Raw genomic sequence first — 21,755 nt, 5'->3', positions numbered from 1 at the left:
GAGAGAAATTGGAATGGTTTTGGTATGAGTAGTCGAGTACGTGTATTGAGGAGGAAAACCCAACCTTATGGACCTGGGTAGGGTACGATCAAGTTTGGGTATGATTTGGGATTGGACCCGTTCATTAATACCTTGTTTTATATATATGTGCATGTGTGTATATAAGTTTAAGTTTTTTTTTTTGTTTTTTTTTACTTTACCCTATATAAATCCATTTAAGAATTTAATTCTTTTTGTATTTTGTAAAAAGAAATTAAAATGGAAAAAGTAACATTAATTATAGCCCAAGCGTTGATGGTAAGGTTCCACCTTAGCCTAGTCACGCTAACACAAAAAATTGAAAAATGTTGGGCAACACATGTCCATATTTTTCGTAAAATGATTGAAAAAAAATGTTAGATGAATCAAGTTTGTATTTGTTTGAAACTAGGTGTTTTGACCCGCTGCAGCGGCGGGGTACGATGTAATTTTGTTGTATTGCTTTGTGTATTAAGACAACAGTGAGGAAACACATTATGCTACTGCTAATTGAAAACATATTGGATTAGAAACATTGAGCTAAATCATGAAGCTCAATAAGCAATTTTGACTTCGAGCAACAGGGAGTCGTCGGGAACTCACCCTCTTAGTCTTCTCCCCATCTACTTCCTTGAATACAAAAATGAATCCAGATCTTGCTATATATATGCCAATGTTCGTGTATAAAAATCATGATTATGAAATACGTTTAATGTTTAAGCGAATCTTGCTATATAGGTCCCAGCAGAGCCCAGTTGGACCCGCATGACTCACCTTGAAGAGAGACGTCTGCGCAGAAACCAACTGGATCCGCAGGACTCACCATGCTCAGAGACGTGACGTCCTTACGCGCAGTACGCAAGCTGTTCCCGCAGGAAATGCCTCCCAATGGTGAAGTACTCCGCCTGTTCTCGCAGCTGCGGATACAAGCCATCAGGGAAGGCCACCCGCGCAGCAAGGCTACACGCACAAGGCACTTAGCTCTCAAAATAATTCAGTAGTCACCTGAAGAAGGAATGAGCAAAGCCGGGAACAATCCCGCACAAAGGCGGGAGGGGGAATACTCCCGCCCAAATGAGTCAGTCCGTACGATACTGGAGGATCTTTTGTACTGTACCTGACGAGGTATGGGCAAAAGATCTTACCAGAGATACGACAGCTCATTGACAACAGTATGGCGAGCAGCATGCTCTTGTACTGTATGTCACTATTAGCCGCTGCCTACTCACCAACTCCTGTCATACCACGTGCATAGCCTGCAGTTGGTGGAAAAGGAATAGTACACAGCAGGCCTGGTCACTGTCAGCCGCTGCCTACCCACCAACTACCAGCATGGCACGTGCGTAGGCCACAGTTGGTAGAACAGGAATACTATTCAGCCGGCTACACCTTCTTGGAAACCTACCTTCGGCTATAAATACCCCAAATGGTATGATCATCGGATCTGATCTTATCTCATATCTTATACCTGATATCTGCTCTAGCAATCTCTTAATATACACTTATATTCAAGAGCAATCTAGTCTAATTCTCACGCCGGAGGGTGGTCACAAGGAGGTACCCCCCCTTCTCAGTGACGAGCTCACGGTCTGTTTTGCAGGTTATCAGAAGAACCATCTTTGCCGGATCTAACCCCTCGTGGGAAACATCTATTTAACCCCCAGATTATCCGTAATCTGCCCGGGGTCACTTAGTGTTTCTTCATTGGCGCCATCCGTGCATAAAAGCTAGAACTTAATTTCTTTTTTCAGTTTTTTCAAATTTCTGGAAAGATGGTTAAAGGTACTCCGGTCCCAAAACCAACGAGTGACCAAGAAGCCCCGGTAACCACAACCCCAGCTACTGGGGGGAATACCGGCAACTATACAGTTTTTACGAACACTACCCCGGTTACCCAAACCGGGGCAAGTACAGTAAAATTTACGAACACTACCCCAGTTACCCAAGCTGGGGCAAGTGCAGTAAATAATCTCTCACCAGGATTCACCGATACCCAGTTAGAGAGACAAAGAACGAGGCTCCCCCGCCAAACACTCGATGAAGTTAAAGCGTGGGCGGAAGCACGTCAAAAAGAATTCCAAGCTGAGTTGGATGAACGCTTACGTTCACTCCAACAGCCTGAGGAATTCATAGAGTACTTGGATGATGATTCGGAGGAATCCGATAGTGACTCAAACCCTCGTCATAAGGCGAAAGGGAAGCGTAAGGAAACGGACTCCGAACCGAAAAGGCATTTTGGAGAAACCTTCAAACCAAAAAACGCGGGTGGAAACCCACGTGATTTCTCCAAAACATTTACACCAACTGCTGCAAAGGCGGGAACGTCCAAATTTGCAAGGGACATTGCGGAAGCAATCGTCCCGAAAAGTGCCAAACAGATGTCCAACATCGACACTTACGATGGTATATCTGATCCAGACGATCATTTGAACAGGTTCATAGCGGGGGCAACCGTCAGTAGTTGGACGGAACCTACGTGGTGTTACATGTTCCAAATGACGCTTGTGGGGGCAGCTAGAGCGTGGTTCGATCGTCTACCGGTCCACCACATCTACGATTGGGAAGACTTCCAGCAGAAGTTTAGCTAACACTTCAGCCAACAAAGAAAGTATACCGAAGAGCAATGGACAATCCTCAATTGCATTCGAGAGGAAGATGAATCTTTGCCAGACTTCATCACTCGCTTCAACTCAAAGAAGCTAAGTCTGGGTAATATTAGCGAAGATCTTGTTCGCGCTGCTTTCATCCAGGGCGCGAATGACCCAGAGCTCATCCGCACCTTAACGGGTAGAGATGGCATGCCATCCACATGGGATGCCATCATGACAGCAGCTAAACGCTTTGCGGAAACGGAAAAGCAACTGGGTAGAGATCTCCCCCAGAGCACAAAACTCTACACCCAGAAAACAAGAGAAGACAACATCCTTACCGCCCGACTAAACAAAAAGCGGAAGCTAGGCATTTGGCAGTCAATGGTAAACTTTGACACCTCATCCGGCTTGCAACATCGGTTAGGCGGAAGGGATAACGTACAGTCGAACCAGAACTCCAGATGGACGCCACTCACCAAAAGCGTCACCGAGATATTCGCCACTGAGGAGCTCCCATGGCCAAAGGCTCCAATAATCCGACATCGTCACAATGCTGATCGGAGCAAATACTGTGACTTTCACAGGACAAAAGGCCACAACACTGAAGAATGCACAGACGTGAAGGACATCGTCGAAGCATTTGTCAGAGATTGGACGCTCGCGCACCTCGTGGCGTAACGAACGCTGAGCAGGCCGATGCGTGTAGAACCCCAGCTGGGGAAAACACGAATAAAATTGCAGCTTCAATGTTGGAGACTACATACTGCGTAAACAACGAGATCCCGAACTAAGTGCATATCGGCTCGATGGCACTCCCATCCCAACAACATGGAAGGGAGCTCAATCACACAGTTTGCATGTAGATCAATTCCAAACTTGTAAAGAAAAGGCCCAGAGCCACTTCTAATGGAAATGATTCTCCTTAGAACATTGATGCTGATGATCTTACATTTATACTTATGAACTTTCCACACTGATATGCCGGTCTTCACCGCATACATAAGTGGGGAGGTCGTTGCTTGTGGAAGGCGGCAAAACCCGCATAAACACAAAAAACGGCAAACCTTCACGCAGGTCAGTCATAGGTAAAATTTGGTGATCCCACTAAATAAAAGTGCCGGTCCTGACCGCACAAATCATGATAGAGGAAACCGAACTAACCTATTGACAACCGCGCGTCGAACGGTTAATTTATTCAAAACACTGATGCCGGTTTTCACCGCATAAATAGGTGTAAAGTCGTTGCTTGTGGAAGGCGGCAAAACCCGCATAAACACAAAACGGCAAACCTCCACGCAGGTCAGATATAGGTGAAATTTAGCCATCCTACCAAGTGCAAGTGACGGTTTTACCCGCACAATCACGAAGGAGGAAGCAAAACTTCAACCTATTATCTACCACGTTCAAAGGTTAACTTATTCTAAACACTTAGAAAATTTCTAACGAATAGATGAGGAAAACCTTCACGCAGGTCAGATATAGGTGAAGTTTAGCCATCCTACCAAGTGCAAGTGATGGTTTTACCCGCACAATCACGAAGGAGGAAGCAAAACTTCAACCTATTATCTACCACGTTCAAAGGTTAACTTATTCTAAACACTTAGAAAATTTCTAACGAATAAATGAGGAAAAACCTCCACGCATGTCAGATATAGGTAAAGTTTAGCCATCCTACTAAGTGCAAGTGACGGTCTTACCCGCACAATCACGAAGGAGGAAGCAAAACTTCAACCTATTATTTACCACGTTCAAAGGTTAACTTATTCTAAACACTTAGAAATTACAAAAATATGAGGAAAAAGCAGGACCGATTTAGGTAAAGTTTAGCCATCCTACTAAGTGCAAGTGACGGTCTTACCCGCACAATCACGAAGGAGAGCAAAACTTCAACCTATTATCTACCACGTTCAAAGGTTAACTTATTCAGAACACTTGGGAGGTTGCTAATTTAAACTAAAGTATGCATGAGCAAGTCATATAACGTTTATAAAGCAAGTCATCAAGTGAAAAAAGATTTATATTTCATAATAATTCAAGTATTACAAGAATGGCCGGGTAACTACCCGCCTACAAGAATATAAATCTATACAATGTAAACCTATCCTAACAGTGGGAAGGGATCTTAAGGTTCAAGCTTCAGGACCACTCCCCCCAAACCCACTTGTACCCGCACCATCAGTTGGCTGTGGCGGTTCAAGGAAGGTCTTTAGAATGGCTAGCCCATCATCAGCAGCAGCAACTTCGTTCACCTTCTCCACCACCGGATGCGGGAAGGCGGCATACTGATTCACTGCTTGGTCATATACAGCTTCAGTATCAACATCATATAAAGGGAAGTTGGAAGGCGGGATGCCTTTCTCAACGAACCCTAGACCAAGCAGGAAGCCGGCCTTTTCCCCATCCTCATGAGAAGCGTTGAGGGCTGCGCTCATGGCATCATCGTATGATGTGTCCGTGAAGACTCGATGCACAACCTACAAGAAAAAATACAAGTATCAAAACCTTTTCTATTTACAAAGAAAAGCGTAAAGATATAATGAAATTAAACATACCTGAGACAACGCTTCTCGAAGAAGCCATTCCTTGGCAACCAGAGCCTCCTGGAGGGCGGCTTGAGCTTGGTTACGGGCGCGTTCGGCTTCACTTTTGTTGAGGTTGGCAAGCAACACTTCTTTAGCCGCAGCCTCTTCAACGCCCTTTAGCTTCCGCTCAGTGTGGTCAAGCACCCCCCTCTAGTCCAAGATCTCTTGGAGCTTCTTGGCGTCTTCCATCGCCAAGGCATCATGAGCCTGTTGGAGCGCCTCTAGTTTGGCTTTAAGTTCCTCATTCTCGAGGCGTAGAGGCTCAGCAACAGCTTCAGCCTTGGTGGCCCTCTCAGTTGCGTTCCGTGCAGTTTCCTTAGCCAGCCGAAGCTGTTCGTTAACAGCTTGGGAAGCCTTGGAACGGGCCTCGAGCCGGGCCTGAACTTCAACCTCGAGGGCCTTCTCCTTTTCCGCAGCCACTGCGGTAAGCCTCTTGTTCTCCTCCCGGACAGCCCGCGCCTGAGCTACTTCTTGAATACGAGCTGCTTTTAACTTGTCGTTTTCACGACAAAGCAGCTCGACGCGCGGCTGCATCCGGGCCAGGAGAATACGAAGCTCATTGGTTAGCCTACCCTCCTGGTAGCTAGCCATTGCTTCCCCCAACGCACCACTGGGAGCTGCGTGACGAGCCCACTCCACGCACTCCACAGGCGTGCGAAGGGTTGTTCCTCGGCGGATGTTCCATCGTGGAACATACACTTCATTGGAATCCGACACTGCAAAAACAAAAAGCAGTTAGGAAAAGATGATATATAAAAAAAAAAGAGGCCAAAACAACCCTACGCACCTGTAGGGTCGACAACAGGCCGATAGCCGCCAAACCCATCACCTGAACCCAAGGGAAATCCATCCAAGAGGTCAGGCAGATGGGAAGGAGGCAGAGGTTGGCGAGAAGCCCCGAGCATACCTGAAGGATCGGCCGTAGTTGCCGACGTCGGAGGAGGCATGGAGGCCGCCGCGGTAGAAACCAACGGAGGTGAACTCACCGGAGGTGAACTCACAACCGTGGTCGCCGCTGCGGAGGAGCCCGCAGAAATAGTCACCGCCGGCTCAGTGAAAGATTCAGTAAATATAGCACTGACAGCCGGTGGAGATGTCGTCACAGTTGGAACAGTTGGCTCAACTGGGTGAGCAACTGAACCAACAACTGAAGCAGACGCGGACGCCTGGGTCATCGCCTCAGGTAGGTTGACCAAACCTACCGTCATGGGTCCGGAGGTGCTCCTCCCTGCTCCACCCTGGAATGCGGTAGCATCCACGCCTGCACAAAGAAGATATAAGTATGATGGCGGAAAGATATGAAGTTAAAAGTAAAGAGTTTGTACTTACGGGTTTTCTTGAGCCTAAAAGTGCGAACAGGCGGGGACGAACCCGATGGAGCCGGCCTCTTCACGCCGCTCACCGTCGTCGTCCTGGGCTGCTCGGAGGTGACAGTCGTCTCAGCCTCCGGAGCAGTGGTCTTTTCACCACCTGGGTTCCCCGCCGCCTCCTCGCTCTCGGTCTCTGAATCAGACCGATGCACCGGATCGGCAGTGGAGGCAACCTTCGCATTCCCCTTCCCGCCGGCAGCCTTCTTCTTCCGCACCAATGGAGGACCATCTGCGGATTCCTCATCAGAAGATGACAAGATTAGAGGAATTCCAGCAGAGGTTTCAGCATTGAGAGGTCGAGGGTTGAATAACGCCTTACCTGGCCGCGTGGCGCTCAGAATAGGGTGGCCTGGCGGGTAGACCTCCACAAACCGATCCCTCGTTTGCTCCAAGATGGGCAACTCGTTCTCATCGAGAGCACGAGTACCCATCCGAGCGGGACCATCACTCTCCCGCGGCTGCAGGAGAGACTGCAACTCGTTCCTCTCTGAAATAAAAGAAAAACAGTTAGAAGACAAACCTATATAAACAAAGAAGACAGAGCATACCGTAAGGGACAGAGTTCAAACCGTATTCGAGGACGATGGGAACCTGTGACGCCTCCTTCCACACCCTGCTCATCCCAAGCATCACCATCCCAGACTCCGCAAAGCGATACCCCGGAGTCTGGATCCGAGAGATCTTGGCGAACCATTCCGCCTCCTGGTAGTTTGGGGCGTGAAGGGCGGGGAGTGCTATCCCATTCTTAAACGTCATCGCTATCGGGACGACGCGAGCGTAGATATAAAAAAACTCCCTCTTCCACGACCGAAGACTGCGCTCGGTTGCGCAGATCTTCAGCCCCTTGATCCGATTGACCAAGGTGTACCACCCCTGGATGCACCTCCAAGAATAGAAGGTCATCAACCGGTCAACATGGGGCTCCACGCCCAGAATGAGGCACACCCACTCAAAGTGGCGGATCTTGGCGATCGCCATCGGGTGTACATCCGTCAGATGCACACCGTGCCTCTCCAAGACACAGTATACAAACTTCGTCAATGGGAACCTGAGATTACCATAAACGAAGAATGCAGCGTACACCCCTATCTTGCCCTTGGGGGCATCGTACACCGTCTGGTGTGGCTCCGGAAACTCAGGCTCGAACGGCTCGAGCATGAACTTCCGAACGATATACTGAAAAAGCTCGGCAGGAAGAGCGCACTGGCACTCACCAGCAGTGCTCTTGTCGTCCTTATCGGAAGTGGACGACGGATTCTCGACGAACACGTCAGACTCCTCGGCAAAAGAAGACATGTTTGGATGTACAGAAAAACGATTTCAGAAGAATGCTCGACGGAATAGTGAGTATTCGCCGGAAATCGTTTAGAAGATGAAGAGAGAAGTGAAAGTGTGGATTGCAAAGGACCCTCTCCCCCTTTATATACTCATCGCAATTAATGCGATGAATTTAATGCGGAAGAGAGAGAAATCGCAGGTGCAATGAAACTATGACACGTGGCAAAGAGCAAGCTGGCAACAGCTGTTGAAAGGACGCGTGCCATTAATTTCGCGGCCACGCGCCCGAAAAATCGCTCCCACGCGCCTGAAAAAGCGCCTGGAATGACTATATACTGTCACGTCGCCATAACTTCCTGCACGTCCTGACACTGTCAAAAGAAACCGTCGGACGACGTTTCAACAGTTTGGACTGTTCTTATCCTTTCACCAACTATTCGAATTTCGAAATTTCAAAAATATTCAAAAGTAAGCGGGAAAATACCCCTTACCTTGGCAACCAAGTAACTATAAGACAGGTGCGAGTACAGTGTTAAGGCAAAACCCTTCACATACTTAGCACCTGCAGGGAATTGAAGCCAAGAATACCTCGGCGACCAAGTAACTATAAGACGGGTGCGGGTACAGTGTTAAGGCAAAACCCTTCACATACTTAGCACCCGCAGGGAATTGACGCCAGGAATACCTCGGCGACCAAGTAACTATAAGACGGGTGCGGGTACAGTGTTAAGGCAAAACCCTTCACATACTTAGCACCCGCAGGGAATTGACGCCAGGAATACCTTGGAAGTAAAGTAACCGTAAGACGAGTGCGGGTACAGTGTCAAGGCAAAACCCTTCACATACCTAGCGCTCCGCAGGGAATTGAAACCAAGAAGGATCTTCTGGGCCATGCTTGCGGAAACGGGAATAACATCCCCACATAGCGGGAACGTCGAGAACTATATTGTTTGAAGCTCCAAGATGGAATTGGTGGTTTTAACATAATTGATCACTATGTTCAAAACTACCAAAACCTCATGGAGAATCCACACAAGTGGGACTCAACGCTCCTGACTTGCGAGGAGGTTACAGACCTACCCGCGTCATACCCAAAGATCAAGCAGGAAAGTCGGGAATTTCTGCAAGTGACATTAGGACTTCCGCGGGAAGAATCCCCATGGAAAACCTTAAAACTAAACCCTTTTCAAAAACCCTTTGCTTAAGTCCAAAAGTTCACCTCACTTATTAAACATTCATGAGAAGAACATTGGACTGAGGGGACTAGAAGAGGTAGGTCCCAGCAGAGCCCAGTTAGACCCGCAAGACTCACCTTGAACAGGGACGTCTGCGCAACGACCAACTGCTTCCGCAGGACCCACCATACTCAGAGACGTGACGTCCTTACGCGCAGTACGCAAGCTGTTCCCGCAGGAAATGCCTCCCAATGGTGAAGTGCTCCGCCTGTTCCCGTAGCTGCGGATACAAGCCATCAGGGAAGGCCACCCACGCAGCAAGGCTACACGCACAAGGCACTTAGCTCTCAAAATAATTCAGTAGTCACCTGAAGAAGGAATGAGCAAAGCCGGGAACAATCCCGCACAAAGGCGGGAGGGGGAATACTCCCGCCCAAATGAGCCAGTCCGTACGATACTGGAGGATCTTTTGTACTGTACCTGACGAGGTATGGGCAAAAGATCTGACCAGAGATACGACAGCTCATTGACAACAGTATGGCGAGCAGCATGCTCTTGTACTGTATGTCACTATTAGCCGCTGCCTACTCACCAACTCCTGTCATACCACGTGCATAGCCTGCAGTTGGTGGAAAAGGAATAGTACACAGCAGGCCTGGTCACTGTCAGCCGCTGCCTACCCACCAACTACCAGCATGGCACGTGCGTAGGCCACAGTTGGTAGAACAGGAATACTATTCAGCCGGCTACACCTTCTTAGAAACCTACCTTCGGCTATAAATACCCCAAATGGTATGATCATCGGATCTTATCTTATCTCATATCTTATACCTGATATCTGCTCTAGCAATCTATTAATATACACTTATATTCAAGAGCAATCTAGTCTAATTCTCACGCCGGAGGGTGGTCACAAGGAGGTACCCCCCCTTCTCAGTGACGAGCTCACGGTCTGTTTTGCAGGTTATCAGAAGAACCATCTTTGCCGGATCTAACCCCTCGTGGGAAACATCTATTTAACCCCCAGATTATCCATAATCTGCCCGGGGTCACTTAGTGTTTCTTCAGTGTATAAAAATCATGATTATGAAATACGTTTAATGTTTAAGCGAATCTTGCCATATTAATTGAATAAATAAAAATTATAAGAATTAAGTCGTACAATAGTGGCACCAATCGCCAGGAACTCACCCTCTTCATTGTGGTCTTCTTGTCTACTTCCTTGAATACAAAATCAAATCCAGATCATGCTATTTATACGTCGGCGTTTGTTGGTGCATAGAAAACCTCATTATGAACTTCATTTTATGTCTATGCCAATCTTGTCATATTAAATGAATAAATAGAGATTGTAAAGAATTAAGTCTTACAATAGTGACACCTCTGATCCTTTACTTTTGAATATATTCACATGGTTCATGAATGACGCTGAAAATAATGTCACATTAAATTTCAAAAACCTAAAAGAAATAATCCAAAAAAACTTTACATACATTACTTCCATGGTCTAATATGGTCATTGCATAGCAACCTTTGGCTTCATAAGTCTAAGTCGGCTTGAACATAAGCTGCAACGCCAAAACGTACCACCAGAATCTCTGTTTGCCGAGTTGCAACATTTGCTATCAAATTTCATGAGTAAGAACCAAAGTATTACACGTTGTAAATTAAGCTACAAAGTCATAAACAAATGTTGCAACCAAGCCACAAAATATATGTAGGATTAAAAATTGTGGCCAATCACTCACCACAACAGACAATTGCCACAACCATTCCACCGCCACCTAGGGTGTCGAATCAAAGCGTGGCAACGATAGACGACCGGAGATGGCCCACCACAACTGATAGTTGCACTACAGCTCCACTGCCGCGTAGGGTTCCGAATCACAACCTGGCAACAATAGACAGCCGACAATCACCAACCACAATATACAACTACCACAATAGACATTTGCCACAACCACTCCACCGCCACTGAGGGGTTCCAAATCGGAACCCGACAACGATAGATAGCTGGCAAACGCCCACTACAACAGACAACGGCCACCATAACTTCACCACCACCACCATAGACAGCTGGAAAACCGCAATTTGAGTTAAAGAAATTTTAAGATTTAACCACAAGGGCCAGCATTTTGTCAAAACTGTCAAAACAAAGTGTATGTTTGATTTTTTGCTATGTTCATTGTCAACTCCAAAAGTAATCTACATATTGTAAGGGGAATTTCAGAACTCGACTTTATTACTCAAAACAACATATTAAAAATCTGTTTCTTTTGGTAGACGCGGTCTGCGTTGGAGTAAAGAGCAAATAAAATAGTGAATTGTGCAATATCACGTTTTTTAAGCCAAAAACCATCATCAGGAACCAACACGTTATTTCTCTCTTGGAAGGGAATTGTTAGTGGTTTGACTTTTAGGTCAAATGGCTAGTATTTTTTGGGTTGAAAATTGATATTAGCATTCGCTGTAAGCATTTATTAGGTAGAAACAATAGAAAGTTGGGAGCAATTTTGATGGATAGTTGCCTAAGTCATTATGCATGTACTTCGAGGATATAAGTGTAACAAAACTCTTTTAATAAGTTTATGTAAATTCTTTTTGGGAAGTGATAATTTGTTTAGAACTTTTAAACACCAAAAAATAAAATCTTGTTTTACGTCGGTCAAATACAATAAAAACAAATACCACATTCGGTTATATTAATATCGATAACGGTACCTCGGCTCTGTTCGTCTTTGTGACTGATAAAAAAAATACATATGGCATACCTTAAACAACTTGGCTGCCACTAACAATGAACAACAGGCTACAATCAGAGACAAAAACCCAGATGGTTAATAGAAAGCAGAATGCATAAAGTCATTAAACATAACAAAGTGTATTGTAAACACAAAAGGCATCCTACCCGTCCTATAGTCAAATGCGATAGCCTCCTAATAGTCCACTACTCAAACGGAATTGGACAAACGAAGACAAATACACTACTTTTAATCAACAAATGACAAAAGACATGGCAATACGTAGAACACCTAATATGTATGATAACCAACCAACCAACCAAATTACCACAAACTAAACTATCTGTTTGTTAATCAAGTGAACAATTATTCAAATTTAATGTCATATGCTGAACAACAAAACAGAACAAAAAACTGAAAACCAATTCCGATTTATTTTATGAATTTTATGTTAGACTATGATTTGTTTTATTTTATGAATTTTATGTTAGACTATGATTTGTTTTAATTTTATGTGTAATTAGAAAATGAATATGATCATTGACCATGCAATTTAAAATGGGCTTGAAGGCCATTGTTGAAGCGTTATTAAGTTAATGGTTCATGCACTTCAAAATGATACAGTCAATCCACTTGCAGTAGAGCCCGGTGGGCCCGTTGTGGCCTAATATGCATATGAATCACAATATATCATCGTGTATCATGCATACCTGTCACTTTTACCTGAAACCCGAAGCACAATCCGAGAAAACCTGTACCTGAAGCCGAACTAACCTGATCCAAGAAACCCGAACCTGAGAAAAGGCTAACCCGAACCAAATTAATTCGGGTTGTTTCTTGGGTCCAACTTCTAGGTTTCGGGTCAATCCAAAAAATCCGAATAAACTTTTAATTTTAAAACCATATATATTTTTAGGTATTATAGGCCAAATCTTAACAGCCGGCGTTATCAGAATTTAGTCCAAACTGACTGTTCTCATTGCACCTATTATGAACTGATTGTTTATTGTTTATTAATGTTTTAATTTATGACTAAAAACAACTATAATCCAACACCCTAATCACGATATTCTGAAGACGATTATCTCGGTCTTATTTATTATGGCTTAACTTTATTAAAATTTTACTCTTTCTAGGATGTTTTATCGGTTTATTTTTGTTTCGTTATTGGTTTATTTGCATTACGAGTAAAGATGAATATATGCTACATTTAAATTTAGCAATGTGGTCTTTTTTTCTTAGGATACTCGAAACCTGATTAACCTAACCCGAACCCGAAGAAATCGTGAGAGATTTGGGTTGAGTTTCGGGTTTGGATTTAAAACTCTGAAACCCGAAAAACCCGATAAACTAACCCGAAGAACGCCCCTAAATACTGCTACTGAACTTTTTATTTAGTTTTTGCTATTAAATGAACTTGCTATTATTTTTCAAGTTACACAAGTAAACTAATGTTAGTGACTCAAAAATATTGTGAGAACTTGAACTTCAGAAAAATATGGAAGGACTCTACATATTTATTCCATTTCACAAAGACTGTCTATATATCTCATTCTTTTCCTTGGTGTACGTTACTATATCACAGAATACGTTAATCTTTTTTTAGTTAGATTATGGACACACGTGATGAGTCAATAGAGCCCAATGAATGTCGATGATCGTGAACGCGACGATGATTCGATGGCCAACTAGGTGAATTTCAAAGTTTTAATAAAACTCTATATACTTGATAAATAAATAAAGATAGCTAGTCTTTGTCTCGTTGGTTTTATTTACTTCAGAAAATTGTCACTTCGTTTAGAGAAAAATATTTAAACTCTGTACGTGCTTGAATATGATTTGGATATGTCATATGACTCACATACATCATGTCTTGAGTTCACACTTTACCCTGTCTTTTAATAAACTATAGTTGTATACTTGCATGTGCTTTACATATTATTTGTAAAAACAAACAATTAATTTATATCAATTTAATTTTTAATTTATTTTCTTCTGACTCTGACCTTTCCTTAATTTATACGTTGGGTTGAAACTTCCAAGCAGATGCACAGAAACTTCAGTTGTATATATATTTGTTCATTAAATATCGTTCAATTTGTTTTGGAGTCACATATATCATTTTTCAAGGTTAATTAGCAACCAGCAAACAACTACAGCTGATTCTTTATAATCATGCATCCCCAAAAACAAACACCATCGGCTCCTCCACATTCATACGACCAACCGCCACCACCGCAGCCTCAATACGCTAGCGCTATCCCATCTCAATACGTGCCTCTTCCTCCCTGCACTGCCAACTGGTCGAGTAGCCTTTGTGCGTGCTGCTCAGACGTCCCAAATTGTAAGTCTCAGCTTTCGGATCATAACTCCATAAACTCTTAATTAATCACTGGAATTGAGTGAATTTGCGCCTTTTAGGAATCGTATTAAAAATGTGTGTTGTCATCAGTGTCGGATCCAGAAATTTTTGCCACAAAGGCAGGCAATAATGCGCCGTTAAAATTGATAGGGGAAAACAAGACAAGATATATAACCTCTTGAATTGTTTTCTTAATAGCACAATTGCTTTAAAACCTAGTTGGACCAACAATGCTTATGCTTTTGCTATGTTAAAATGCAAACAAACCTATAGTATTGTATATCATGTCAAAACACTAATAGTACCAACAAATGTTAAAGTTCATTCTCTTTCATAATTTAAATAAGTAACCTAAACAAACAAGCTATTTATATTTTAATAGTTTTAATAATTATGTTAAGAGGTTAGCAAAAGAGTATATTTTCACTAAAGAACTGGGCAACCGGCTCGATTGTGATATATGCCCTTAAAAAGTTGAGCCGGCCCTAAAAGATAGAAGCATGTTGATTGCAATTTGTTTGTGAACCACAGGTTGCTTAACATGTTGGTGTCCATGCATCACTTTTGGACAAATAGCTGAGATTATTGACAAAGGAAACACTTGTAAGTTCATTATCCATGCTCTTTAACATGTTCTTGCTCGATTAATTCTTTACAAATGTTTGTAAATCCCATTTCAAAATTCAGAAAAACACATTCGGTTTGTAATTGTTTGTATGGCATCAAGACAAATTAACATGCTAGCTAATGACATGTACTAATGTTTACACAGCTTGTGGAGTGCATGGGGGACTCTATGGATTAATAGAAGCTCTCCCATGTTGCGGATGCATATATTCTTGCACGTATCGGACTAAAATGAGGAGCCAATTCGGATTGCGCGAAAGTCCTTGTAACGATTGCCTTGTTCATTTTTTCTGTGAACGATGTGCCTTGTGTCAAGAGTATCGGGAGCTCAAGCGTCGCGGGTTTGACATATCGATTGGTAAAGACGCTTGCCTAGCTACGAACATAATAATGTGTTTTCTACTTATATAATCAATTAGTCGCCACTACAAATAAAAAGCTATTTAATGGCACACAAAAAGTGTCACAAGAACCCAATTAAGTGCCACTATCATTTTTGGAACGAGTGACATACAAAAAGAGTGCCACTAGAAGCGTTGCCACTAAAGCCCTTTAGTGGCACTTTTTTCGTCTGCCGCTACAACTGTTGAGCTTTTAGTGACACTTTTTTGTGTGCCATTAAAAAAATTTGGACTTTTAGTGGCATTTTTTTCGTCTACCACTACAAATCTTTGGACTTTTTAGTTGCATTTTTTTCGCCTGCCGCTACAAACCTTCGGACTTTTGTGGCACTTTTTTTTGTCTACCACTACAAACCTTTGACTTATAGTGGCACTTTTCTTTGATGTTACGAAACTTTTAGACTTTTAGTGACATTTTTTTGTCTACCACTACAAACTTTTAGGATAGTGACACTTTTTTTCTACTACCACTAAAATCTTTTTGAATATAGATATTATAATATCTTCACCAAAATTAAAAGTTTGATCACATTCCCAACACATCAAATATCTAATAACAAGAAAAGTAAAGTAACAAATATTTGAATAACAACTGAAAAGTTCACCAAACTCGTTAACCTTTTTCACCATCTTCAATCTTCATTCAATGTACCTAATAAGAAAAATAAACACTTTTCAATATAAATATACAATATGGACACTAACTTGTGTAGCCGGCTTAATTATTAACCAAAAACCAATAATAATCTATTGAAATCAACCACATTTGACACTAGCCTTGTTTAGGGAAACAAACGAGCCCAGCACAGCTTGTAAGATACTCGAGATCGGCCACTGAAAATGGTCTATCGAGCCGAATCTAAACGAGCCTGAGCTTCACTTGTCATCAAGCCAAATAATAATTGAAAGCCTTAGCATTTATACGATGACAGGGTGTAATCAAAATTCAACACAAAAATTGAGTTTATTTTTCATGCAGCATGCAATGACTTCTATTTATAAAATAAAAGACTATAAAAGGGAAACCAATTAAACTAGAAAACTAAAAACCACAAATCAGTATCATTTAAATAAATCAAATCAAAAGCTGAAAATAAGGCATACCAATGTAGCAAAATCATGTTCCTTTGGTGACTTCTCATCTGTTACTGGAATGTGTTCATAGTCAACAAGGAATTATTTTGTTTGTAGCTTCATGTATACCTACAATAGATAAGAAACATTGTACATAATATATTTATATATTTGTATGAAATTGTCATTTTGTCTACCTGACAGGGAAAAGGTGATATTAATAAACCTGTAGTGGTGTTTTCAAAGACTCGGGAGTAACGGGCTCCTATTGGTCCACCATTTGACCATCTGGCCGTTCAGTTCATCAGTTACTAAGATCTTGTTTTCATATCTGTTTAGTCAGTTAAGCATTCATATAATATAAATACACAAAAAAGTTAATAAATTAAAAAAAAAATACCTAGCAACACCTAGCAATATATTTAACCGGTCTTCCATTTGCTTCACTCGAGCTTCGCTATAGATATAAATGCTGTGAAATAATAATTAAGTAATATGCTATATATAAAATATAATTGAAAATATATATACATATATAAAATTAATTAATAAATAGTAAGCTGAGCCAAGCTTGAGTTTCAAAAACTACTCACGAGCCAAGCTCGAGCCTTGAAATAGAGATCGAAACGAGCCGAGCTCGAGCTCTGTGTATGTTAAACAAGCCGAGCTCAAGTCTAGTCGAGTTTAGGCTCGGCTTGACTCGTTTGCACCCCTAGCCTACCAATGTTCGGTAATTAACCAGTTTCGGTTAACTGGTTTCTGTGTGAAAAATGCCTAACCACTTCCTAACCATTGGTTACAATCGGAAAGTAATTGGTTTCTCCAACACCGGTTATTAGCCATTTTCTAGTCAATTCCGGTTTCGGTTCAGTTAGCCGGTTAAGATTTGCACCTCGAACCTTTAAATTACCTATCTTGCTATAGCTTGAGCCTTTAAATTCGCTTGGTGTCTTTGTTTGGGACATCCTGAAACTATTGGCCCAACATTCATATTAAATAAGTAACAAAATAAATATGGGATACCTTGGGTCAATTAAGTGCCTCAATCACCTGCCAAGGCTACAGCTGCATGAGATTTTGAAGTACATCAGTAACAGAACAAAAGCAAGAATGATTTTATCTGCATAAAAAGACATCAGATGAAAAATTAGGCATAAAAACATAAATAAAACAAAAAACAAATTAATATGATGTAATGTTTACCTTTGCAACAACAACATAATGTAAAAAAACACGAACTGAACCGGACTAAATTAGCCATCCTTCTTAGATCCCCTGAAAATATGCTACAAGATTATTAAAAAAACACAAAAATATTATTGTTTTTAATATAAATAAGTTGTGAATCATTAACTTCTGTTTTTATGCCTAGAGCCAAAGAAGCAGCAACAACCATCAAGACAATCAAAGTCGTATCACAACAGGCATCCAATAGAAACCGCTATCAAACATAAACCATACAATTATTCAAATTACCGAATATTAACCAAACAACCAAAGAATCATTGATTCAATTCATCCCAAAAACAATATCAAGTACCCAAAAGAGCCGCCCCTTTTTCCGCGGGTATGTGTTTGACCCAAACACATTTTTCCTATCCAAGATGTTTGACTCGTATTCAAGAATTCCCTAATCGGGATTGGTCTTCAACTTTGCTGCCAACCCTTTAACCTGCTACGTTCATTACAAGGAAACAAGGAAACAATGAACAATATCAGTCATAGGATGATGACCAAAGGTAAAGTCATATTTACTATTTAATAACATTCATAGCTTAGTAAATGTGTAAAATAACCACACAAGAAATGCTAACAAGATTCTAACAGAGCAATCCTGCTATTAGGAATGACTATATGATTATAGTCTCACTACAGCTAACTACTTCAGACACATCAGAATGTAAAAGGCACATCACCATCTAATGTGGAATCAAAGTTTAGCATAAACACCGTCAACAATGCAACAACTCAGTTACGCATCTAGGAAAACATAACTCAAAGTTCTCCTAACTAGACTCCCTAGAAAATTAGAAATGAATTTTATCACTTCTAATTTGCAACTAATGATGTTCATTAACTATTCAAACATAACTCAAAGTTCTCCTAACTAGACTCCCTAGAAAATTAGAAATGAATTTTATCACTTCTAATTTGCAACTAATGATGTTCATTAACTATTCAAATATACAATGCCATATCACAGCAGGCGAGTGCCTATACAATGATAAGAGCTGTAACACAGAGGAACAAATTTCATCAACAACATATAAAATTATTCAGAAATTTGTCAACCACAAGCCTAGCAACTTCTACTTTCCTGAAAAAATGAACAATTATACAATCAAATATCACCTACAAACGGATGCTTGTTCAACAACAACATAAAACCTGATAATTACATAAACAGCAGCTACATTCATACACGATAACCTACTGACACTCTTATAACAAGGTTAAGTAAATAAGCAGACAAAAACGATTAAGCAGATCTACATATTATATAAATGAAAAAAACCTGATAATTACATAAACAGCAGCTACATTCATACACGATAACCTACTGACACTCTTATAACAAGGTTAAGTAAATAAGCAGACAAAAACGATTAAGCAGATCTACATATTATATAAATGAAAAAGTAACTCACAATTCCAGTCGGTGAATAGGTCTAGGAAGAGTATAATGTAAGCAAACCATACAAAACAGAAAAACAAAGGAAAAGTATGATAGAACAAATTGCTACAAATAGAACCTCCAAATCATATAATAGCAACAAAGAGAACACAAAAAGTATTAAAAAAATAATCAACAATTACATGCTAATAAATAACTTGGAATCAATAGAAGAGGTGAACAAAATTATGACAAATTATGAAAGACGGCAATAATATAATATAAATACACAAAAAAGTTAATAAATTAAAAAAATAATACCTAGCAACTTCTAGCAATATATTTAATCGGTCTTCCATTTGCTTCACTCGAGCTTCGCTATAGGTTGCTGGAGATTCACGCATGAGTAATTTCTTGCCCTAATTGACGGCCAGTTCACTCTAAGGCTAGCAAATCAAATCCGACTTGATTGTGCCCTAACTCTAAGTCGCATTCGAAACAAAATTAGGTCCGAAAATGAGCAGAGGTTAACAACAATTTGCATCAAAACATCAAATTCAGGAAAAAACACCAAAGTTGACAGCAATTTGCATCAAATAAACAAATTAGGGATAGCTAGGGTTAAATTAGATTTAAGCATAAACAGAACATGTATATATCAAATGATTCTGATCGTTCCTCCGGCGATCTAAATTAGGTTAAAAGGTTCAATCTCAGTATCTCACAATTGTAAAAATCTAAGAAAAACAGAATATAATAGAATTCAAATCAAATATCGTCATATAAATACAATAAAGCCGCAAATAATCACAAACAAGGATTCTAAACGGATTCACACAACTAGAAATCAATACATACAGATATGCGCATAAGGAATCAATTAGTCGAGTTAATGAACGATAATCATCTCGAATTAACTGATAATCGAACATTAATTAATAGCTAGAGTAGAAGAGGAAGCACATGAACCTGTAGAGAGTGAAGAAATTAGGGGAAATGGAGGTTGCTAGGGTTTTAGACGAACAAACAGAAGGAGGCGAATGAATAATAGTGAATGATGAAGCTTGGAACTGGTAATCAAGGCAATAAGAGAAATTAGGATCGATTTGGGCATATCAGCGTGTTGAAGAAGACGGGGTTCTATTAGGGTTAGGAATATGTCTCCTTTTATTTTTCACTCTTCCAACTTTCTTGACGACAACAGTCTGAAAACATAAAAACAAAAACATATACACTAGCTAAATGCCACTAGAATTATAAATTAGTAGCATTGAAACCAAGTGTCACTGAAAATGTGTGCTAAGCAAAGATGACATATGCAAAGTCCCACTACAAACCTAAATTAATGGCACAAAAGCAAAATGCCATTAAGACTGTGTAACACTAGATCTTTGTGGCGTACACAAACTGCCACTAAAATCATAAACTAGTGACACTAAAACTAAATGCCACTAATAATGTGTGCTAAGCAAAGATGGCATACGTAAAGTGTCATTAAAACCCTAAATTAGTGACACAACAGCTAAATGCCATTAAAAACGTGTGACACTAGAGTTTAGTGGCATACACAAAGTGTCACTAAAATCATAAATTAGTGGCATTAAAACTAAGTGACACTAAAAATGTATGCTAAGCAAAGATGGCATTCGCAAAGTGCCATTAAAACCTAAATTAATGACACAAAAACTAAATGTCATTAAAGATGGGTGCCACTAAATGACTTTTTGTTTGTAGTGCGTCCTATATTTTTTCACAATTTGAATATGATTTTAATGTTTACAAATAATTATAGGGTGGCAAGGTAATATAGAGAGGCAAAGTTATGGTGTGCAAATGCCACCAATGGCCCCAGGGGGAATGTACCGTTAAGTAACGGCAAATTTTTTTTTAAACCGTAACGCATGCCTCATCATTATCCCAAGTAACTACACATCTTGAATTAATGTATTGAGACTTTGAGAGTGATGATGTATTATTTAAAATTTGTTTGCATTAACGGTCGTAATTAAAATTGTATGATATTGCCTTTTGTGGTGTGAAGTCTTATCAAAATATTAATTTATATATATTTTGTTGTATTCGTGAGGGTTGTTGATTTTGATCTGTAGTAACAAAACTGGACCCGGTGGTCATGTGTTGACAGGAGACATTCAACGATATGATCCATCAAATACAATTTATTATTTTGATAAACATAAGCATGTGATAGCAACTGGAAATGCTATATAATTTAGTGTGTATGATGATACTAAGCGCCAATCGTCTTGCCACTGAGTGAGACTGATTTACCTTTCACGTGATGGGCCTGGGACGGTCTGGCTTGGGCCTGTTTGCGTGTCTGGAACAACACGTTTTGAAACAATAATCTAATGTCACGTTTTTCACGAATGGTGCATTAAGGTCCGCAGTTTTAGGTGTGCCCTTCGCTCTGTACACACGGATGGAAGATGTGAGCTCAACGACCATTCAACTACGTATCATTTGGTTAACACGACCGGATTCCTTAATTTTGGTCAACGCGGCCAAAAAAATTTCTCAGTTAGATATTTCCGACCAAAACGTACTAGTTAAATATTAGTGGAAACGTTTGTAGCCTCTGATTTTCCAAGGTAAGTTGTGTTTGAAACTGCCGAATTTTCTAGTAGTGTTAATGGTTATGATTACTCAACGATCGGGTTGTTATTTGGAAGATTTTGGAATAGCTATAGTGAAACTTTTCAGAAGAATTGGCAAGAAAAATTGCTTTATCGAAAATGTGACCTTGCTAGTAGAGGAGAACTACCGTGGAGATCGGTTAATCAACATGTTAGGAGAATAGTCGATTATGATCAAGAAAGTTCAAGGCGGCACGACCGTGCCCAAGACCAAGCACAACTGTGTGGCTAGTGATCTTAGTGAAGCCGAGGATGACGTGCAGTTGAA

At 40.9% G+C, this 21,755-nt stretch overlaps 1 protein-coding gene across 1 annotated transcript; it reads left to right on the top strand.

Moving 5' to 3' along the window:
- The first annotated feature begins 13,930 nt into the window (after positions 1 to 13,930).
- LOC143533996 (protein PLANT CADMIUM RESISTANCE 7-like) lies at positions 13,931 to 20,721 on the top strand. The gene is made up of 4 exons (XM_077028612.1): positions 13,931 to 14,099; positions 14,649 to 14,720; positions 14,890 to 15,102; positions 20,626 to 20,721. The coding sequence occupies exons 1-4, from the start codon at positions 13,931 to 13,933 to the stop codon at positions 20,700 to 20,702; spliced, it is 531 nt and encodes a 176-aa protein (XP_076884727.1). The 3' UTR covers positions 20,703 to 20,721.
- The last annotated feature ends 1,034 nt before the right edge of the window (positions 20,722 to 21,755 follow it).

Source organism: Bidens hawaiensis, unplaced genomic scaffold (assembly GCF_021521415.1).
Source record: "Bidens hawaiensis isolate Kalapana, Puna unplaced genomic scaffold, B.hawaiensis_p1.1 tig00009970_1, whole genome shotgun sequence".
Taxonomy (NCBI): Eukaryota; Viridiplantae; Streptophyta; class Magnoliopsida; order Asterales; family Asteraceae; genus Bidens; species Bidens hawaiensis.
Note: the sequence above shows the minus strand (reverse complement) of the source record. Positions and strands in the feature narration are given on the sequence as shown.